General features: G+C 35.8%; 1 protein-coding gene across 4 annotated transcripts in view; it reads left to right on the top strand.

Moving 5' to 3' along the window:
- The window catches only part of DMTF1 (cyclin D binding myb like transcription factor 1), a 44,024-nt gene that overhangs the window by 15,405 nt on the left and 4,632 nt on the right, over nt 1-23,987 (top strand). For all 4 annotated transcript variants that reach the window (XM_004263421.4, XM_033440099.2, XM_004263422.3 and 1 more), the window contains 10 exons: nt 2,229-2,323; nt 6,022-6,136; nt 7,026-7,102; nt 12,088-12,245; nt 13,389-13,421; nt 14,316-14,425; nt 16,485-16,713; nt 17,928-18,079; nt 19,608-19,817; nt 22,585-22,670. In XM_004263421.4, coding sequence (XP_004263469.1) covers nt 2,229-2,323; nt 6,022-6,136; nt 7,026-7,102; nt 12,088-12,245; nt 13,389-13,421; nt 14,316-14,425; nt 16,485-16,713; nt 17,928-18,079; nt 19,608-19,817; nt 22,585-22,670 — 1,265 coding nt within the window. The remainder of the gene's footprint in view (nt 1-2,228; nt 2,324-6,021; nt 6,137-7,025; nt 7,103-12,087; nt 12,246-13,388; nt 13,422-14,315; nt 14,426-16,484; nt 16,714-17,927; nt 18,080-19,607; nt 19,818-22,584; nt 22,671-23,987) is intronic.

The raw sequence follows: 23,987 nt of genomic DNA, 5'->3' as shown, positions 1-23,987 counted from the left end.
TCATTATAATCATTGTCTTGCATTTACCCTCAGATCCTTTTTTCCTCCCCTCACTTCATCATTCTTTGATGAAACCACAACCCTGGTTCAATTTGTCTGCCTATTTATGTCTATACTGGTACAGCTAACTGAAAGAGATTGGAGAAAAACAGCACAAGTAAGCTAACCAGTCTCACTTTAAATTTATGATCATTAATTTGAAATGGGCTCTTAATGTTGCCTGCTAGTCATACCATACTTATCGAGTGTTCTTTCTCCCACTCTAAGATGACTGTTTAATACATTCTGAAATCTCCAGTACTTCTTCTACCTTTTTCACTCTCAACTGATAGCCTTGCTTCCTACCTAGAAAATTTAAGTGGCCAGAAAATAATTTCTGTAAGTTTCCACTACCATAGATACACACTGACTTGTATCTATGTCCACATATTCTGTCTTTTCACCCAGCTAAGGCCAACCCTTCATTGTACTAGATCCCACCCCTTTTGTCTACTCAAGGACATAGTTGTAGCAATTCTTTCCTTTCTCCTCTGAATCATCAATTTTTCATTCTCTATTGGATTATTCCCATCAACATTTACAAACATACTATAATTTCTTCTTCAAAACGTCCTGTTAGCCCACTTTGGGCTCCCATCCAATTTCTCTGCTTCCCTTTAGATCAGAGTTCCTTGGAAGAATTGCCTCCGTTTCTTCTTCCCTTGTTCCATAAGCCCACTCCAGTCAGTCTTTCACCTCTATCACTACACCAGAACTGCTCTCCCCATGTCTCCAGACACTTTCTTTTTCTTCTTTCTTTTTAGTTTTTTCCAGAGACTTTCTTGTTGCTAAATCCAATGGTGATTTTTTTAGTCTTTGTCTTACTTGATCTGCCGACAATTTTCAACAATTTTATCACTCCCTTCTCCCTGAAACATTTTATCACTTGGCTTCCAGGGAGGACATTTCTCTAGTTTTCTCTCTGTCCATTCCTTCTTAGTCTCTTACGCTGACTTGTCCACATCTCCGCAACCTCTAAATGTGGAGTGCCCCAGGACTCAGTTCTTAGATTGCTTCTGTTTTCCATTTTTACTCACTCCCTAGAATTCATGGTTTTAAGTCCTGTCTCTGGTAATGACTCCCAGATTTATTCCAGTCCAGACTTCTCTTGACTCTAGAGGTTTAGTGGCTATCTCAAACGAATATGTTTAAATCTGAGCTCCTGAAACGTCCTACATTTTTAAACTTGCTTCTTCTACAGTCTTCCCCATCTCATTAATGGCAGGTACATTCTTCCAGTAGCTCAGATAAAAAACTTTAGTTCCATCGTTGACTTTTCACTTTCATATTTGGTTTATCCGCACATCCTATTGGCTCTACCATCAACATGTATGCACAATTTGAACTACTTCTTATCACCCTCACTTGCCTTCACTCTAGTCCAAGCCACTGACCTCTCTTACCTAGATTATTGAATTAGCTTCTTCACTGATTTCCCTCCAGCCTGTGCTGCCCTTCAGGCTATTTTCCCCTTAGCAGCCAGAGTGATCCTATTAAAATAAAACTCAGTTTATACCACTCCTCTACTCTAAATCTTCCAATGGTCAACCCATTGGAAAAGAGTTAAAGCCAAAGTCTTTACAGTGGTCTGTGAGTCCCCACACAGTATCTTGATTGGTCTGCTCTGGCCAGCTACGCTGTCCTCCTTGCTGTTCCTATGAACCATCTAGGCAGGCCCTCACCTCAGAGTCTTTTTGCACTTGGCTTTCCATCTGCCTGAAGTGTTTTTCCTCAATATACCTGCATGATATATAATATATGGACTTTATGGATAAAGTCCAAGTGTTGGTGACTTTTCCTGGCCTCCTATCTAAAATTCAAACACTCTCCCCCACTCCCAACACATTTCTTTTCATGCTTTATTTTTTCTCCTTAATACTTCTCCAGCATAATATCGTGTTCATTTTGTATCTTTCCCCCTAGGCTATAAGTGCTGTGAAGGCAGAATTTTTGGTTTTTTGTTTGTTGTTGCCGAGAACAATGCCTAGCATGTATTAGGTGCACAGTAGATATTTGTTAAGCAAATATGTGTATATGAATGTATACATACGCACATATATATGTGTAGATATATTGGCAAGGAAGATGTTAAGAAATTAGATGATCACATACTTGTTCCTTGGGTATATTTTTTAATAATTAGAAGCTGCCATTATTATTCTGGAGTTGAACTGTTCTTTTTCTTGAAGTTTCAGAAAATGATCAGAGCTTTGAGGTGACCATGACTGCAACCACAGAGGTGGCAGATGATGAGATTACTGAGGGAACTGTGACACAGATCCAGGTATAGTAAGTCTTTTTACTGGATACAAGAAGATTATCCTTTACACATACCTTGGGTGATAAAATGATGAGAATATATTCTGTCTGACAAAGGAGCAACCACAGAACAGAGGTTGAACTTATTCATTCAGATTTCCAGTCCCCACATATGTGAGTCTCAGAATTGTAAGCAACGATACAATTTATAACATTTGTAGTTAAGGTAGTTTCTTTTGGTGCCTGTAGGACTAGATACATTTTACCGCATGTTAAGAGGTTAAATAATAATTAGCCCTTTTTCCTACATGAACTTCTGTATTTGTCTCATAAAAAAAAAAAGTAATCAGAATTCCTTGCTGTCTTCAGTAACCAACAGCTTAAATATATTTTACTTGTAAGTGTATTTCTGGCTGATTGTTCTTTCTTTTTACTAGCTTGTCCTTTTGCTTCATCTCTTCATTTAATAAAATACTTTTAAGTAGATAGTAGACATTGTACCATTATTTTTCGTATGTGAAGCATCCCAATGACCCTTCAGTTAAGAAGTAAAGTAGTTACAAGTTGATATGTAACATCAGGGACTAAAGACATCTCAGGTCGGTGTACTGTGAATGGTTTGCAGTGGGGAGCTTCAGAGTGGTTCCAGAATGACAGGATTTCCAGAGAAGCAAGTCTCCAGAATGCTTCAAACAGCTTTGAGCCAGGCTGGAGATCTCATAATCTACTCTTGGGTTTCAGTGGGAATTTGGACAGAATTTTTTTTCTAAACCCTCAGAAATAATAGGGCACATTCTTTCTTCAAAATGGGTCTTGTCAAATTCATTTCAGATTCAAAGACTATGTAGTCTCACTTCCATTCCATTTTTAGCACATTGAAAATAACTATATACATATGTGTGATTTGGTTTACAACCTAGTTATAAAAGATTGAGCAGTACCAGTGCTAGTTAAAGTTATACGGTTTTGTTTGGATTATTTCCGAAGACTTAATGAATTACAATTTAATATTAACCTCTTGGTTTGTTATTACCATTTTAATAAACAAAATAATTAATAATTTCTAAATTTTTTTAATAAGATTAATATTCGGTTGGGAGTGAAAGTCAGCACAGTTAGAAGTTCAGAAATAGTGTGCTTTTTGCTGTGCCCTTTTGTGTCAATCTAGGTGTAGTTATTTCACGTAGTTTAGTAGCTAATGCCCCTTCCCTCATTCCACTGGTGGGATGAGCTTGAAGAACAATTAGAAAGTTTAAAAATTCCCAATGTATATAGTACTTTGTGGTTGCAAGAGGTGTTCAGTGAATGAAATACTTATTTTTAGATTTCTAAGCCTGTATATGTTACAGATAGGAAACCCTACAACCAACTCAAAAAGGCTTCATTTAGAAAGCAACAGCATTCTAATAAAGCCTGAGTAACTAAAAGATTTATGTATAAAATAGCGAAAAATGGGGGTAAAATACTATAAAACTTATTACTATTTACTATACTAAAATACTTATTACTAAACTTACTAAGTATAGATAGATAGCCTTTCAGGTACCTAAGTCTCCTTCTATACTCACTTTTATTGACAGTGCTGAATATTACTACTAAAAGTTAATAATTATTTACTTCATTTCATGGCTTTTCCTGTTTAACATTATATGGTTTTAGTAATAATTGTAAGTCTTCTTCAGAAAAATTTGAGCCATAAGGCATTAAGTGTTTGCCCAAAGACAGCGATTAATTGGCATGACAGGTTTATTTGTGAGATTCATAGAGTGGGCTTTGCTGTATATTTAGACTCACTTTGGAAAATGGTGATTTTATTCTTTTAATGAACTAATTAATATAAGAGATCATCTCAGGATATTTTCTACATTACATTTCTTAAAAGTAGGTATTATATGTATCAAGGTCTTTTGATAGGTCTCTGTATTGCCCTTGATGAATAACTCCTGTGTCAAATCTTACAGAATTGTGACCTTCATAATATGAGGCCTTGGATATCATCTGTCTAGTCTGTCGCAATTCTCAGCTTTATAAAGTCCTCTTAATCTTTAAAAGAAAAAGATCTAAAATGTATGATGCATAAATACAGGGTTATAAAGCTTTTCATGTTTGTTCCAGTGATTTCTAGCTTTTGCCTATGGTTTTAAAAAACAACATTTTTATAAATACAAAATATTCATTACCACCAAATATAAAAATAAAGTAGGTGACAGCATTGTGCTTTGATTGTTCATGGACAGTTTCTCTGTTTTCGAAGTGAGATGGGTTTCATATCTTCTTGGAAGTAGAGATCCAGTTTCTGCCTACTCAAAAAACAGTTCAAACTTTGTTAGGACTTACCTCCGGAAAGTGACATAGGTTAGTAGTTGATCCAATCCAGAGACCAAACTGGGTTGAGTGGTCACTAGGCATGTGGCTCTCCCCTTATCCTGGTCTGCCTATAATAGGTTCATACCTGATATGGTATCACTTTTGCTAAATCTTCTTCACTTACCCTATAGCTCTCTTTAGCTCAAGGCCAAGTCTCTTAAAAACAGCTTTGTTCCTGCAGAATTTGCTGGATTAGGTATGTCCTTAATTGAAAATGTACCTGGTGAGCTTCCCTGGTGGCACAGTGGTTGAGAATCTACCTGCCAATGCAGGGCACAGGGGTTCGAGCCCTGGTCCAGGAAGATCCCACATGCCGCGGAGCAACTAAGCCCGTGAGCCACAACTACTGAGCCTGGGCTCTAGAGCCCACGAGCCACAACTACTGAGCCTGCCTGCCACAACTACTGAAGCCTGTGCGCCTAGAGCCCGTGCTTTGCAACAAGAGAAGCCACCGCAATGAGAAGTTCACGCAACACAACGAAGAGTAGCCCCCGCTTGCCACAACTAAAAAAAGCCCGTGCACAGCAACGAAGACCCAGCGCAGTGAAAAATAAATAAATAAAATATATAAATTTAAAAAAAACAACAAAAGAAAATGTACCTGGTGATAGCTTCATAAATATACTGAAAGCCACTGAATTGTATACTTTAAAGGGTGAATTTTATAATGTGTGAATTGTATCTCAATAAAGCTTATTTTTTAACTACACATTTCTCATACAGACTGTTTTACTGCAATAATAATAGAAAGTAATACCATATAGTTCTTTGAAAGAAGGTACATTAAGGAGGGTAGGAATCAGCTCTAGAGGTTGGCTAAAACAAAGTTGTCAGTAAACAATAAGCAGATCATGATTTTGCAGTAACATCTTTTGAGTTAGCCTGTTAATCCTTTAGATTTAGCAACAGATTACATTACAGATGACTATATATTTAGGTAGCAAACTACCTCTGAGGACATGAATAATCATGACATCAACCCCAGCATTTCCATTTTATTTTATATATGAGTTTGTTTTACATATAAAATATACAAATGGCTTTGAGTATCCTGTATTAATTTAAATGCTTAATGGAATCTTAGCCAATATTCTCTAAAATTCAAGCTGCTAGTACTGACTTACTTGTTTAAATGAAGGTCATATTTTGTTAATGCAGATAATTTTGTTTTCATACTGTCTTATTAAAAGAACAAGAAAATATTTGTCTATAAATTGAATATAATTTTATTATATTTAAAACAAATGGATTTCACATTATTAGAGTTTTATAGTGCTTCGCATTACAAACAAAGATGAATCAGGTTGGGTATTAAATCAGGCTGCTACCTTTTTTTTTCTCTTTTACCTTTTCAAGATTCTACAGAATGAGCAACTAGATGACATATCTCCCTTGGGTAATGAGGAGGTTTCAGCAGTTAGCCAAGCATGGTTTACAACTAAAGAAGATAAGGATTCTCTAACTAACAAAGGTAAGAGATACTGTGAATTTTAGTGTCCAGTGGAAAAAATGGACATAAGGAAGAGCTTGTAGTCATAAGGATTCTGAGTTGGGCCTTCATAATTATGGTTGAGTAGTTACAGTAATTGAGCCTTTCTAATTGAATTAAATTTGGCTCTGAATGGGACCATGAAACCAATATTCATTTTTCAATCATTGATCATTAGTTCTGTGATATGAAGTAGGTTATAAACAGATGCACAGTGGTGTCATTTAAAAGACAATTCAGTTATTGCTTATGGGAGTAGGAAGTCAAGCCTTTTTTCAAAGTTCTGCTACTAACTTTGGTCTGGTAAGTGGCTTAGAGGTTTAAAGTAACAGTGTTCATAGTGCTGCTGTGCTCATAAGGATTGCTAGGAAGTTACTACAACAAAGTGGAGGTTGTGTATATGCCACTCTGAAGTAAGGAAAGGAAACAAAAAGTAAGTAAATTGATTGTTTTCAACCGCTGTACAGTAAGTACTCATTAAGAATAAATTATTCACTTGGTATCCAATATATTATGTTTACCTTGTCCTAGAATCTTTTATACATGTTTTTTTGCCCATAAAATTTATTTTTGACTGGAGAAATTTTTCAGAAAGTTTTGAGGGTGATTTGGCTTTTGTACTTATAAGTCCTATACTGCTGAAACGATAAGAGATGTAACTAAGAGGAAGTAATATTTTTTATGAATCTTTTACTTACCATTATCTCTGTTTAGTAGGGTCAAATGTATTCTTTCTTAAAAACCAGAGGTCACAAAAGCAACTTTACCTGGGGATTTTTCAGATTTCAGATGAGTGAGACATTAAATTAGCTACATTTTATTCCTCTCAAGGAATAATATTTTCTATAGCATTACTTGTTTTCTTTTAAAGGACATAAATGGAAGCAGGGGATGTGGTCCAAGGAAGAAATTGATATTTTGATGAACAATATTGAACGCTATTTGAAGGTATCTTATGGCATATTTTTTTGTTTCACTAATTTTTTCATCGCCAATTGCAAAAAATATCAAAGCAGCATTTTGTATATAGTACTTAGGAGCTTTTCAGTAATTATGTAATGGATGACTGGCTAATATGTTGTAGATTAATAATTCTCAGTTGTATGATTATACTTTTAAGCACATTTTGAATTCTCAGTTTAAAATAGCTTTATTGCTTTAGTTAATACCCTGAAGTTTAGGCAGAATTTTAATAGCCTCTCAGAATCTTAAAGCCCCATCTTTTCAAGCAGCCTATAAATTAAGGTTTAAATTTATGTTGTGTAAAGTCTAAGATATACATCTTCTTTGAATGAGTTTATGACATCACACTAGTCTTTCCCCTTTAAAAAAAAATTTAGTTCATTTTCATATTCAGGCTTATATCCTGTTACCTTAGTCATCCTCTTCATTAAATGTCTGATGAAAACAGAATTTTTGAAGCACTAGAAACGTGAATTGCTTTAACAAATAGTGTTGGCTTTCAAATGCCTGCCAACAGTCCATGTGGAAATTCTGAAAACAGGTGAAGAATGATATAAGGCTCTGTGCCCTGTGAGTGATAACATGTTGTTAATTCTGCATGAGAACAAAGAAGGAAGAGTTTATTCTCAGGGTTAGGACAGTTATGAAAAATATTTGGAAGAGCAGGATTTGAGCTGAGTTTTAAAGAAGGGGGGTGGGAGTTAGGGGTAGAGTAGGGCTGGAGGGAACAGCATAAGTAAATGATGAGCGTCGAGGATTCAGAGTTCAAACCCAGAGTATGTTAAATTAACTCCTTTAACCCAAACCAAGATAATTAGCTTCTAGAACTTGGGCTTTGAAGTCCAGACCAAAGAATTAGAATTCTATCCTATAAGAAATGAGAAGAACTGGTAACTCAGTTTAGGGAGAGTTTGGTCGGGTAGATCTGTGCCCTTCTCAAGGAAATCTTTCCAGAGACTTGCTGACCATCCCAGTAATGGAGTTATGTTCAAATAGTGCATGTTTGAAATGGAGACCGTTACCATTGTTTGGGAATGGGAAGTGTACAGAGTTTATTTAACTGTTCTCCCATTGTTTGATACTTAGTTTATGTACAATTTTTTACTATTTTAAATACACTGCTGCCTAGAATGTCCATGTTCTTAAGCTTAATTTTAAGCTGCACTCCTCCCAAACTACCCTTTATGAATTATAAAGAGTAAAAAACTTTTAATTCTTTATTAGTGAAGAAAGATCCTTCCCACCAAGCTAATTGTTTTAAGAGAAACAAATATAGTGACCATTGAAATGTATCTAGAAGTGTATTAAAAGTTGTCCACTGATCACAGACACTTAAGTTAAAATTGGAAAAATGCTACAGGTTTAGATAAGGCAGCAACGAATTGGTAAAAACACTGAATTTGGGGAATTAAGAAGCTGGTTTCTTGTGTAGGAGATTGGAGTAGATGATTTCCAAGGACTCTTTCAGCTTTATGATTAAGACTTTTAGATACCCATTTCAGGTGACCAGGTGAGAGTAGTAAGGACTTTACAGTAGTTGAAATAGAATTGGCAGGGAAAGGCAGATAAGCAAGTGGTCTCTAAGGAAGCCTGGTGACTGAATATTGGTGAAGAAGGAAAATGAGGAGTGGGAATAATTAAGGGTTTTTTAAAAATTGAGGATGTTTGGGAGAATGATGATAGAATTGTCAGAAATAGGAAATGTCCAAAAAGATGTACTGATCTTGGGAAAAGCTAATTTGTTTGATTTTGATTTTTGACTGTGATTTTCATTATGTGGTGCTCTTACAGGAACATTGTGGAGCTATTTTTAAACCAATTAATTAGCTGTCATATATTCCATATTTTGGGTAAAAAGATAAGGTATTGTCACAAGCAACAACAAAAAAAAGGGCAGAAAAATCTTTTCATCTCACTATAATATCATCCCACAACACACAGTGCCTTGCATGTAGGTACTTGTAAATATTTAGGTTTAATTGTTTGCAGAATTGAAACTGCGTAAAACAATTTTAGAAAAGATTCTGAAATTTTAAAGTTTTTACTGTGAAGTTTAATACATTCAGAAGAGTGTTTAAAATGCATATCAGTGTAATTTTACCTGTTTTGAAATTTACGTAAGTTGATTCATTCTCTGGGTATTCTGTAACTGGCTTCTTTTGTTCAATATTGTGATTTTGAGACCCATCCCCTGTTGATTTTTTTTTTTTTAGCTTTCATCATGCAAATATATATACCATAAGTTACACGTTCCACAGTTAATGGTCATTTGGGTTCTTTTTAGTTTTTTGCTATTAATTTGTACAGATCTTTTGGGTGTAAATAGTATTTTATTATGGATTTAATTTTTATTTCTCTGATTACATATTTTTATATGCTTGTTGGCCATTTGTGTTTTCTCTTTGAAATTCCTGTTTGTGTCTTTTACCGGTTTTTTCTGTGGGGTGGTTTATCTTTTTATTTTTTGTGACGTTCTTAATGTATGCTCAATACTAATGGTTTTTTGGTTGTGTTACAGATATCTTGTCCCAATTTAGTGGCCTGTCTTTTCCTTCTCTCTAGGTATCATTTGATGAAAGAAGATTCTTAATTCCAATTTCAAAATTATCATCTTTTTACTTCTGTGTTTTTCCAAGCTTGTTTAAGAAATCTTCCCCTGCCTCAAGGGCATAAAGATATTCTCACATATATAGTTTTGCCTTTCACACTGATTTTTTTCCTGTGGGTATGAGTTAGGGTTTCAGTGTTATTGGGTTGTGGTTGTTTTTGTTTTGTTTTATATGGATGATAATTGTCCCAGCATCATTAGGGAATGTCAGTCTTTTCCCAGTCTACAATATCCATTCTGTCCTACTCAAACTTCCACAGATACGTTTCTAGGTTTTCTAATTTGTTCTTAGGTTCAGTTTCATACCTGCACCAGTACAGTTCTGTCTTCAGAAGTCCCAATATCTGACGGGGCAGGTCTCTTCATGAGTGTCTTGGCTGTTCTTGGCCCTTTGCTCTTCCATTATAAATTTAGAATCAACCTGCAAAGAATGAAAAACTGTTGGAATTTTTATTGGGACTACATTGAATCTGAATCAATTTGAAGGGAATTAACATCTTTGTAATATTCTGACTTCCTCTTGAACATTTTATAGCTTTCCGTTTTAATTAGTTCCCCTTTAATGTCAGTTGATAGTTTTATGTTTGCTCCATAAAGGAATTGCATAACTTGCCTAAGATTTAGTCTTAATGCTTTTTTAATTTTGATGCTATTATTAGTGGGAATTTTTAAAGATTTTTTATGAGCTTTGTCTAGAAATACAAATGACTTCATTGATTTTGTAACCAGCATTCTTGCTAAGTACTCTTAAATAATTTTTGATTATAGATGTTTGGGTTTCTACATATATAACATCTGTAAATGATTCTTTTCTAATCTTTATGCTTTTTTAAAATTGGGGTATAGTTGATGTACAATATTATATAAGTTTCAGGTGTACATAGTGATTTACAATATTTAAAGGTTATACTCTGTTTATAATTATTACAATCTTTATGCTTTTTGAATGTTGGATTTTATGATTGCTCTTTCCATACCTATTAAGATTTTACTTTTTTTCCCATAAATCTTATGTGATTAATTGCTAATTTTTCTGAAATTAATACAAACTCATATTCCTGAAGTAAGCTTACTTTTTGCATTGATTATTAACCTTTTTATACATTACTGAGTTCAGTGTGCTAAAATATTTTGAGGATTTGGGGGATCTATTTTAATGAATGAGCTTGGCCCAGAAGATCTTTTCTGAAACTCCCCTTGTCTGGTTTTGCTATTGAGATTATGCTAGCCTAACCAAATGAGTGGGGAATTGTCCCCGATTTTTATCTTTTTTTTAAAAAATAAATTTATTTATCTATTTTTATTTTTGGCTGCGTTAGTTCTTTGTTGCTGTGCGTGGGCTTTATCTAGTTGCGGCAAGTGGGGGCTACTCTTCGTTGCGGTGCTCAGGCTTCTCATTGCGGTGGCTTCTCTTGTTGCGGAGCACGGGCTCTAGGTGCGCAGGCTTCAGTAGTTGTGGCACGCGGGCTCAGTAGTTGTGGCTCACGGGCTCTAGAACGCAGGCTCAGTAGTTGTGGCACACGGGCTTAGTTGCTCTGCGGCATGTGAGATCTTCCCAGACCAGGGCTCAAACCCATGTCCTTGCTTTGGCAGGTGGACTCCCAACCACTGTGTCACCAGGGAAATCCCACCCCCTTTTTATCTTTAGGATAGTTTAAAATCAGAATTATGTTTCTCTTAATTGTTTGGTAGGATTTACCTGTAAAGTCATCTTGGCCTGGTGTTTTCATTGTGGGAAAATTATTAATAACTGATTAAATTTTCTTCATGGTCTGTGTTTATTAGATTTTCTTTCTCTTCCTGAGTCAGTTGGTAAGTTGACTTTTTCTAGGAAATCATACATTTATATAAGTTTTCAAATTTATTGCCATAAAATTTTCATAATGTTCAACTAATCCCTGTAGCATCTCTCCTTAGGTGCCATTTTTCATCTCTAGTATTGTTTTGTCCTTTTTTTTTTTTTTTAAGTTTTGCCATAAGTTTATCTTTTTGTTTTTATTTAGTCTCATGGATCTTTTCCAAGAATCAGTTTTTAGCATTGCTTATCCTTTCTACTCTTGATTTGATTATATTAATTTTGTTCTTATGATTTCTTCCTTTTCTACTTTCTTTAGATTTAATTTTTTGTAATTTTAAAAAGGGGTTGGCAGGACTTTATTGAATTATATACAACTTATTTTTGGAATACTTAAGTATCATTGTATTATCTCTTGCAGTATTTTAAACTTTATATTTGACTTATTAATGAATTATCAATGTTATTTTTCTAAATGCCATTGATGATTTTAACATAAAAATAACTTTTAAAAAGCATATGCATTTTATCAGAAATCCCTAAATCAAAGAAATGTAACCCATTTAGGCACGCGGAATAAAAGATGCTACAGAAATCATCTTTGAGATGTCAAAAGACGAAAGAAAAGATTTCTACAGGACTATAGCATGGGGTCTGAACCGGCCTTTGTTTGCAGTTTATAGAAGAGTGCTTCGCATGTATGATGACAGAAACCATGTGGGAAAGTATGAAAACTTGTAATGCTGCATGTTTTCATGTAATTTAGGGGAAATAGTTAAGGAACTTTTTTTAAATAAAATTATGATCAAAGCCTTAATTGGAGATAGTTATGAATTACTGTTGAGTGATGTTCATATTTTTATTCTCCAGGTCCATTTTGTAAATACGGTGAAACCTCATTACAATACGGCCTGTTTTAGAAATTAGAATCTAAATTACTTTATATAGGTTTAAGACTTAGCTGACTTAATACATCAAAGTCTGCTTTGTAGTAAAGTAACATAAAAAGTATAGTAGTGGTTAAAGATTTAGGAAGTGTAAAAAGAACTCTAAATTCATTGGTAACATTTTTCCTATTCATTTCTATAGTATAACATTTCCTAGGTCAGTGACTTCTTTTGTTTTTTTTTTTTAAATAAAACCAGAGTAGAAAATAAATTTCTGGATATAATAAATTTCTGGATATATAAATTTCTGGATATAATTACCGATATTATATATCGGTAATATCTGTGGGAAGCCATCATATCTTCAATGAAATGATAATATGGTGGTGTTGACATATTTTAAATTTCTCTCTGGGAGTTTTAGGTGGTAGTAGTGTGGCTTTCTAGATACTGCTTTTAAAAAGAACATTGCATTGGCTATATTCAGTACTTACCCACTAAAAAAAAAGCCTTTACAAGAATATGTCAGTTGTCCGTGCATGGGTAGAGAAAATAAAGAGAACTTAAAACTCTTCAGTGACTTGTGAGAATTGACCATAGATTTTCTTTTTAGCTCCAGTTTACCATGTCATCCATAAGTCTTTCAGAATAGCTATGATATTAGAGTACCTGAACCTAACTTGAAATAGCGCAAGAGTTAGGCAGCATAGGGGAAAATATGTTTTAAATGCTGAATTTTCCTAGAGAAAATTGTTACAGTGCTCACTTTTATTATAGCTTAAAGTATTTGTTGGGGTTTTTTTAAAATAGAGGCATTAATTTTGATTTTTATTAATCTACTTTGAAATTGATTACTTTAAAAATGTTATCAATATGCTAAGTGACTTAACATTTGGCTCCCTAAGTGAAATTCTGATTTTTATTAAGTTTTTTAGCATTCTTTGTTTAATTGATCTTTTAAAAATTTCTTTAAATTTCTAGATACACACCTGAAGAAATTGAAAAGCTCAAGGAGTAAGTTTAACTTTCTTTTTTTCATTAATTCTGATAGTTGTGTTTTAATTTTTTTTAATATTTTGTGTTTTCTAAAGTTTTACTTTGAAAATGTCAAGACATTTTTGGTAGACTAGTATAATTTAATCCTGCTGTTAAACATAGTTGACCATGTAAAGAACTTATCAAATCTATATCTGCACAGAGTAGCCATGTCCATGAGTTGTCTTCTCTTGTTGTTAGTAACTAAATGTAATGCGTCCTTAGACCACTAATAGGGGTTACAAAAGAGATTAGATCGCCATTCTTGGTGACCTGAGGACTAAGTCTGGGGAACTTACACACCAGGATCAAAACCAGGGTTGTGCTAATGGCTTACTTTAGAATGGCGAGTTGGCAAATGCTTCACTGACTATCTGGGCTGACTCTACCTTATACAGTCTTATTTTGCAGGAAACGTAATTTTGGGACCATAAAGTATGGGTTAATGGATTATATGGATCATGAAAAAAAAACCCGAAGGCTGATCCTGTTTGTGATAATAAGGACTTGTGAAACTGTTTCAGGTGTCTGAGAAGAGCTTGTTAGGAGTGCTCAAAAGGGAAAATTCTGGGGATTGCCTGGGAAATTGTGTCAATAACCTGAGGGGAAATTTGGTCTTTTTTGAACACATATCCAAGTTACTTATTTCTTCTCTGACCCAGGAAAAAGGCAATTGCTGCCTGTTTTTTTTTCACCCACAGACAACTGTGGACCCCAAAAAAAGGCCACACTTTCAAACTTTGGCTCTCAAAGTATTGCTGCCCACAACTTCCAAACCAGTCAAATGGGAAGAAGAAGAATGAAGAATAAATGATGAAATTAGAAGGGAGAAAACAGTTGAACCAAATGCTGATTGGCAGACTCTTGTTTTAGGCTCCGGATAAAGCATGGCAATGACTGGGCAACAATAGGGGCGGCGCTAGGAAGGAGTGCCTCTTCTGTCAAAGATCGGTGCCGACTGATGAAGGACACTTGCAACACAGGTACTGTGAGTGCCACTGGTGTTTTTTGTCACCATTTGAGCTTCCTGCCCCTTCAGATACTGCTTTCTCTTCTGTTCTGAAAAGAGATTTGCCATTCATTGTAGTTGAGGTTTTATTTTCTAGTGTCCTTTTTCTTCAGATAGACCCAACTAATCCTTTATTTTTGTGCTCTGTGTAGTAAGGTGATATTTTTCACAGGGACACATCTCCTCAGTTTCAAAGGTTTTATTTAGGTCTAGCATGTTTCCATTTTGTAGCAATTCAGAACTGCTCCAGTTGGGGAAGTAACTATTTTTAAGTCTAATATGTACTTTTAAGGCATATATGTAGGAAGTAATTTTAATTTAAGCTGTTATGTTGGTAACAGCTTATCAACTCATATTTATGAAAAACTTTAGTTCTAGGCAGGTCCCAACTTAGGAAGAAGCTGTGTTCCAGAGGTTTGTATGTATTTTGCTTATTTCAAATTCAAAGTACATTTTTCCATAGAAAAAACTCGTGATTGGTGTTTCAGTCCCCAGGCCAGACCACAGATGCCCAGTCAATTCGTAATGTATACAGATGTACTAACTGATGATAGATACTGTTAAACCTAACCTTTATGACCAACAAGAGTATTTAGGCTCCGCCACCAACTCTCACTTACCTTTCTGAGCCTCAGTTTCCTCTATAAAATGAAGAAGTTAGAATAGATGATTTCACAGTTCCCTTTTCAGCTCTAATTTTTTCTGAAGGATCCATAATCTATGCTCAGTCTTTTAATTAGAAAAATAGTTCTCAAGCTAGGCTTGAGCTTCCAGGGAATATAATTTTCATCCTCACCCACTACCCTGCTGAAGTGGAGTCAGGAATGTTTCCTCCTTAACCACTCCGCCAGCACTATTACCTATAAGGCACTGAAAACATAAATTCCACCAACTCTTAATTCTGTAGTGAATGACAGCTTAATGAATGAAGCAGGAATGGGAGCTTTAGACTTACGATGGGACCCCGGAAGTTCATGTAAGACACTGAGGATAGAACCCCTTTTGTGAGCATAATGGAAAAACACTGTGCCATTCCCTGATTGCCAGCCTGAGGGAATGCTCTGCCTGTTAACTTGCCTTGTTGCTATGTATCGTTTTGGATCAGGAGTTTTCTCTTTGGACCACGCCATGAGATGGCAGTCTGAGTTTCCCCTTCCTTTTTTGCCATGCTAAAATAGGAGAGCAGGACTTTGTCTTGAATCCATGATACCCAGAACTGTGCCTAGCACGTAGATATTCAGTATATATTTGTTGAATGAATGCCTGAAAGGCAAGCACATAGCCTTTTTGAAATTTTCCAGAAGTTTTCAGCTACTAGTAATAAAATGGAAACAGTGGAAGACATTTTTAAGAGGTTTTCTTTTTTTTCCTGCTTTTCTGCTTAAGCTTTTCTAAAAAAAAGACTAATAGGAACATGTGATATTATTAGTGGGTTCATGGGTTCAAAAAAACTGAAATAGAAATATATGTGATTACCAGTCTCAGACTTATATTTTATCACAGTAGCTTGGCGTTGGGAAAGGAGATGGTATAAACCTAGTTTTTATTTTTACCGAAATGGGTGGGAAGCCATAGGTGTTACTCTACTTGTCCCTCCTCTTTCATTCCTGTAAATAATGGTCTCTATTGAGCTTATTACTTCACTTCTGCGGAGCAAGGAATCTTAGGTGGGACTAAGAAAAAAGTATGAATGTTTGTGTCCATCAAGCCATCAATGGAACACTTCCCAGTTAGGACTTAATATAACTTGAGAAAATATAATTTTTTCTAGCTATGTTTTGAGTAGTTTTTCTTTCCTTAAAGAGTCAGTCTGTGCTTTCTATTAGGATTCTATATTTTCTTTTGTAGTACTAAGAACTTTACTGGGTTAGTAACTGTCTTAGCAGGTATATGCAGGATTTCCATGTTTCATTCAGAAGTAATTCTAATACTACTGCATACTTCCCATCAGTCTCTTGAAATACAGGGCTGAATCTGATTTGCAAAATAAGGAGAAGGTAGCAGTGGTAGTCTGGATGATTTCCTTCTTTCAGGGAAGTGGACAGAAGAAGAAGAAAAGAGACTTGCAGAGGTGGTTCATGAATTGACGAGCACTGAGCCAGGTGACATAGTCACACAGGGTGTGTCTTGGGCAGCTGTGGCAGAGCGGGTGGGTACTCGCTCAGAAAAGCAGTGTCGTTCTAAATGGCTCAACTACCTGAACTGGAAACAGAGTGGAGGTACTGAGTGGACCAAGGAAGATGAAATCAATCTCATCCTCAGGTTTGTGTCCTAAATCTTTTAATAACAAAAGCTGCTTAATTGCTGTGGCTATCTAGATTGGCTTTCCTCTTTTGGTTTCCATAGATGCCTAATGTCTGAAAAGCATCCTTTCCATAGAGAGCCACTGTTTAAAATCCTAAATATTTCATATTGAGCTCTTTTTTGTTTTGTTTTGTGTTTGTTCCTTTTTTAGTGGATTTAGTGCTCGTGTAAAGTACCAGATTGAAGGCGTGGAGACTGAAGTCCTCTCTATATCCACAGAACAGGTATGGCACAGGCAGCGGCAGTGCAGCTTTTCCACTGTCCCACCAATGTGCCTCAGTCCTAGCCAAGAGGGACCATGTTGAGGGTAAGAGGGCTATCAGTCTCCATGCCCTTCAATCTTTGGCTACTATGCTAAGATTGCCCAGTCTACAGTTACCCCACACCTTCAAACTGGACCAAATTAGACACTTCCATTTCATACATATCCAAAAATAGCTTTAAGATAATCCCAAGTTTATTTTTTACATTAGTTGGTTTAACCATTAAGACTCAGAAACTCAAATGAGCAAAAATACCAGCAAAAAAATAGCTGAGACACTTAAATAGAAGTTGCTTTTGTGGCTACACCCTACTGAAAATCAAGATCGTGACAGTTAAAAGTAGAAAACAAATAGACATTAAAACCCCAAATTTAGTTGTACTATTTTGTATTGATTGTGTTTTTTTGGGTTGCTGCCTGAGTATTGTTTTTATCTTTTTATCACTTTGAGTTTTGTTTTTAATATAGTTTTTTCCAGCTAGTCATCTTTATAAATAGTTCCTTTCTAAGTAATTTTGTTTATTTTACAAATGGAAAAGCTCAGATCTAGGAAATAACATTATAACACACTATAAAACATTGTAGAACACTATACAACTAAACCTGTCCATATCTTATTCTAACCTTTAGCTATTCCCTTTCCTTCATGGTGCTTCATCTGGTTCTGACCATTTATGGTATGGCCCATTGGTGGTACCATTAACAAGGCTGCTACTGTGATGTTTCATAGCTCTTAGCTGTGGAAGCAGGTCTGCACTCCTGCAGTCCATCCTTTCCTATGTACCTGAACAGTAGCATCTCAGTGACACAACCTGCCATTCCCTTTATTGCCAGTGCCATCATCTGTAGTTAGAGGAGGGTTCTTATGGAGAAACAAACATCTAACAGATGCTTATTTTGTAACTTGTAGGATAGCAGAGCTTGATGTAGCTGATGAAAATGACATAAACTGGGATCTGTTAGCAGAGGGATGGAGCAGTGTCCGTTCACCACAATGGCTTCGAAGTAAATGGTGGACCATCAAAAGGCAAATTGCAAACCATAAGGATGTTTCATTCCCTGGTAATGTATTATTTGCTTCTTAAGTCCTTCCTTTGTCTTACCATATTTAGTCCTCAAGGAATTAGAGGTTAGAAGTTCTTTGCCTCAGCTGAAGAGAGATGAATCATAGTAGGCTTTTACTTCAGCCTCTGCCCTATTTCTTTGGGTAACTGTCTTCCCCTGAGAAGAGTTGATATGATTTTTAATTCTCAAAGCACCAAAGATAAACTATACACATCGGGCTTCCCTGGTGGCGCAGTGGTTGAGAGTCTGCCTGCCGATGCAGGGGACGCAGGTTCGTGCCCCGGTCCAGGAAGATCCCACATGCTGCAGAGCGGCTGGGCCCGTGAGCCATGGCCACTGAGCCTGAGTGTCTGGAGCCTGTGCTCCCCAACGGGAGAGGCCACAACAGTGAGAGGCCCGCGTACCACAAAAAAAAAACTATACACATCTTCACACATTCTTATCCTTTCACATAAACTATGAAGAGGAAGTAAATTTTAAATGTGTATTTTCACTGTATACAAAGATGTAAGAACTTACATTTAAATCAACTTTTACGAATTGAATAATTTCAAATAACTGGGTTAGAGAAATTCTGTGGTGATTTATTTTGTAGAACAAAAGCTTGCAAATTTCTAATTTCATTTGTTATGTAAATCTAGAGATCTTAGGTTTGCTTAAGTGAGATATAGCATACTTTCCACTTCACTGTCTGCTTTGTTCTTAGACACGGAACTAAATTGTAGTCTGTATGATTTAGGTAATCAGATTCCCTCCCATTGGTCTAGTGCTCCAACTTCCATTTCTGCAAAGGAAAATTAAATGCTGAGGAATTTGGCTTGATGAAAATGTGATTTTTTTTCTTTAAATACCCAGTTATAAATTTATTTTACACTTTAAAAATTATAAATTCTGGTATAACCAGGAGAGTGAATGAATACTAATGTAACATGAACCCAGCCAGATTGCAGCATTACCTGAGAGGACTGATGTAGTTTATCATGATTAGTAGAGGAGTTGGCTTTCCTGTACAAGAACTCAAGGCGGTTGCATACTGTTTGGAAAAGCTCAGCTGCTACTCTGGAGTTGTAAGTTAGACTCACAGCCAACTGATTATGTTATTGCAGTGGCTAAAAAGTGCCCAGGGTTGGGGGAGGGAGAGTAGTAGACTATTCATTGCTGAATGAAAATAAGTTAATTAGCATTACCAATATTCTCCCTAAATAATAAGAATTTTATCAAGAAGTCCTAGGACATAGAAAATGTCTTATTTCCATGTTCCTTACAATGGCTTTTAATTCATCTTTGATGGCAAAAACAGTATCACGTTATGAATTTTTTAAATCTCTTTTGATGGATGTTTCCAAAAATTTCCAGACAGGTTGTAGTTTTAAAATATTTTTATTGTTATTTTGGTAAGATCACATATCCAGTATACAATTATTTATTCCAAATACTTTCCCTCCTTACCCCCCACCTCCCTTGCTGCTTAGATGGTGGTCTGTCGGAGAATCAATGTTCTTTTTGTCTACCCATCTCCCTTCAGTCTTGATAAAAGGTCTTAAACAGTTACATGAGAATCAAAAAAACAACCCAACGCTTTTGGAGAATAAATCAGGATCTGGAGTTCCAAACAGTAATTCCAGTTCCAGCGTACAGCATGTTCAGATCAGAGTTGCCCGCTTGGAAGACAATACAGCCATCTCTCCAAGCCCCATGACAGCCCTGCAGATTCCAGTGCAGATCACCCATGTCTGTAAGTAACCTCCAGACTCCATGCTATTTGAACTATATGATTTCGTTAATGGCTGACACCTTTCAGTCTTCTAGAATGTTGACAGAAATTTATCCAAGTTGAGAAATTAAAGGAGATCTAAGGCATTTTTTGTTTATTAGCTTGATTAATATTTGCACAAAGGATGAATGTGTGACAGGAAAGAATGATAACCCACTGCCCAGCCATTATAAACCATTTTAAATCATCTTACTTTCTAGGTGTTATAAAGAATTAATGGTTAATAGAAAACTACCTAAAATACAGTCAACTAAGCAAAGAAAGAGAGTCCCTAGGATGGCACATCATTTGTAGTAATTCACCAGAAGACACACAAATGAAGAATGGATTTGAAGTCAAATGTAGAAGACATGGGTTTTGGTGAGGTTGAAAAACATTTTCTTCAGAGAGTAAAGAACCAGTGTCCTACGGGAACTGTTTTGTTTACCCCTCTCTTTTCCTTAGCCTGTGACTTTTTTTTTGTGCTTAATGAGATGAGAACCCAGTGATGGTTATAGGGAAAGGAAATTTATTTCCTAAGATCTAAGCCAAGTTGATCTTTCTACCTTTCCATTAGAGAGGGACAGAAAAGGAATGAGGATAAAATTCTCAGAACCATATTATTTTTCACTTTTACCTCACTTTTTTTCCCCTACATAATGTTATTTGCCTATGGAAAGGCCATTGCCAAGAGTTTATCAATCACTTGGTGTTATTCTCAATCAGGGGATTATTGGCATTTTAAGTGGGACAGTTCTTTCTTGGCAGGGATGTCCTCCTGCACACTGCGGGATGTTTAGGGTCCCCTGACCTCACCCACGAAATGCCAACCGTGCTTTCCAGTCAGTATGACAAATAAAAACACCCTACAGATTTTCATATATACTCTATGATCCCATTTGAGAATCACTGGGCCACTTATTGGCATTATTAACACTGTATTTCTGGGAATTCCATGGCGGTCCAGTGGTGAGGACTCCGTGCTCTCACTGCCCAGGGTGTGGGTTCAATCCCTGGTCAGGGAACTAAAATCCCACAAACTGCACAGCACAGCAAAAAACAAACAAAAAACAAACGGACCAAAAAAAACAAACAAAACCTATATTCTGATGTTTAAATTAATTATGCTTGTCTTATTCTTAAAGTTCTAATTTAAATTTGGTTATTTGCTTTAGCTTTCTACCAGTGCAGTAAAGCATGAAGAATTTATTTTCTTTAGCCCTGCTTGTTTTGTTTTGTAGTCTTGAGGATTGCAAAGCAACTGAAATTACTAGTCCACCATAAATGTGAGAGCTACTGTTGGCTAAAAATTTTTTGTGCATGGAGAATGTTACAGTTTTCCTTGGCTATTGGGTTGACAATACTTATTGGGAAAATAGCAAACGTTTTATAAATGGTACCTTAATATTGTTCACAGCATGGCTTTTTTTTTTTTTTTTTAAGTACTAGAATAATTTTATTTCTTCCAGCAAGAAATGTGAGTATAGTAAGAGTTTTACAACACACCCATTATTCTTGTCATTTGGGCTAAAATCTCACGATTGTTTCTTCCTTTAGGTTAGAGGTCAGGGATTTGCAAACTTTAGGGCCAGAACAGTAAATATGAATATATTAGGCTTTGCAGGCCACATAGATCTCTGTGGAATTTTCTATTTTGTTTTTAAATAATCCTTTAAAAATGTAAAAAAACATTCTTAGCCTTGAGCCACATTTGTCTCCAGCCATAATTTGCTTACCTTTCATTTAGGTTATTTATCTGAAATCACTTCAAATTATTCTAGGTATGATCTTAAGAATACATCAAATAGTAAGAGAACTAACATGAATTCAGTGCATTTCTTTTAAACTGAGAAGCATTATAGTCAGAATATAATAAACTAACATTATACATTAAAAGTCAATTTCAAATCATTTTTCACATAGAATTTACCTACAGGTGGGACTGAAAGCACCAAAAGAGATTACATTTCTTCTCATTAGCCCTAGTTCTGTATAACCTTGAGCAGACAATGATCAAGTCTGAGCCTCAGCTGACATATCTGTAAAGAGATTATACTGTCTGATCTCTGAAGTGCTATTTAGTCTCCCTAGTACAGTCATCTGAAACTATATATATTTCATGTTTCTGATCCTCACAACAATTATATGAGGTAGACAGGGCAGATAAAGTCTCTGAACATTAGTTTGGGTTAAAGTAAGTTATTTGCCCGGGTTTACATTGCCAGAAGTGATGTCACTACAACGAAAGCCTAGTGTTACAGGACACCTATATATTCCAGACATCTATACTTCTTACCAGAAGGTCCAGGAAAACTTATTTTATCAAGTTCCTGTCTCTTTGCAGGTTAGCCTTAGTGTATTCCTCTTACTTCCTAACATTAGAAATATTTTATGATCTATAGCAGAGGTTAGCAGATATTGTCTCTGTCACAGCTACTCAACTGCCCTTGTAATGGAAAAGCAACTGCAGAAAATACATTAACGAACAGGAATGAGTGTGTTCCTATAACACTTGATTTATAAACACTCATAGTGGGCTGGATTTGGCTGTGGGTCATGGCTGGCTGACCCGTATATCTGTGCCATCCCAGACAAGTCCATTAGATTTCTTATCTCTTATAAGAAATTTAAATGACTTTGGGTTTCCAGGCAAATTATTCAATATGAGATTGCCCTCATAATTAATTGAGTACACTAAGAAAATTTAAATTTACGAAGTGTTTGTTTATTGTCCTTGTTCTTACCACAGCTTCAGCAGACTCCCCGGCTGCTACTGTTGACTCGGAAACAATAACACTAAACAGTGGAACACTACAGACCTTTGAGATTCTTCCAGTGAGTAACTACTTTAAAAAGCAGATATTGGCCATTTTATGCATAAGAAAGATCAGTTGGTATCAGTTTTAGAAATGTTATATAAGCAAAAGAAATGTAGAAATTAACCTGATTGTCATTAAGTGTAACTATATCCATGGCTTTGAAAGCCAAGATGGTTAGAAAACAACATAAATCAGACTTCCACTTTTATAATTCGTCTTTTTTTATCTATATATAAACCAATAATATGTTCTTTTTATAGATGAAAATGACAGTGCTAACAAGTAGGGTACATGCTATGTATTTTTATTGAGTCATAAACAAATATATACTCAAAAAGTTCATATTGGTTATTTGAGAAAAAGTTTATGGAATGAATTATTTAACAACAGCCAGTAAACACTACTAGCCCATTGGGGGATACAGGATTTAAAAGTCCTAGTCATAAATGATATAGCCACTTAGGCAAAGAATCTTGCAATCCCTAAAAAGGTTAAACATATAGTAATCATATGACCTACCAATTCTAATCTCAGGTATACCTAAGAGAAGTGAAAATATATGTCCACATAAAAACTTGTACATGAATGTTCATAATAACTAAAAGCAGAAACAACTCATATGTCCATCCGCTGATAAATGGGTAAATAAAATGTGCTGCAGCCATACAAATGATTATTTGGCAGTAAAAAAATATGCTACCACGAGGATGAACCTTGAAAACATTATGCTAAGTGAAAGAAATTAGACACAAAATATATAGTGTACGACTCCCATTTATCTGAAACGTCAAAAATAGACAAATCTGTAGACAGAAAACAGATTAGGGGTTAACTATGCTAAGAGGTTTTGGGGAGAGATGGGGCATGACTGCTAATTTAAATGTAATTCCTTGGAGGGGTGGTGATGAAAATTGAAAAGAAAAATGCCCCAGTTCTTTCCCTTCTTTCTAAAATAGGTAAACCCAGAATTATTAGCTCATTTTTCATGAAGAATATATAAAGTATATTTTATTTAAATTATGTCAAGATTTATTTGCTGTGAAGAACATAAGGGGTATTAGTGCAACAGTTTATTTATCCTATCCACAGCCAAATCTCATAGGAATGGCCCACCTAGCAAAAGGTTCTTTTGTTGTTTTTGTTGTACACGGGCCTCTCACTGTTGTGGCCTCTCCCGTTGCGGAGCACAGGCTCCAGACGCGCAGGCTCAGCGGCCATGGCTCATGGGCCCAGCCACCCCGCGGCACACGGGATCCTCCTGGACCGGGGCACAAACCCATGTCCCCTGCATTGGCAGGCGGACTCGCAACCACTGCGCCACCAGGGAAGCCCC

This window comes from Orcinus orca, chromosome 9 (assembly GCF_937001465.1).
Source record: "Orcinus orca chromosome 9, mOrcOrc1.1, whole genome shotgun sequence".
NCBI classification, from domain to species: domain Eukaryota; kingdom Metazoa; phylum Chordata; class Mammalia; order Artiodactyla; family Delphinidae; genus Orcinus; species Orcinus orca.
This window is presented reverse-complemented; position numbering and strand designations above follow the sequence as displayed.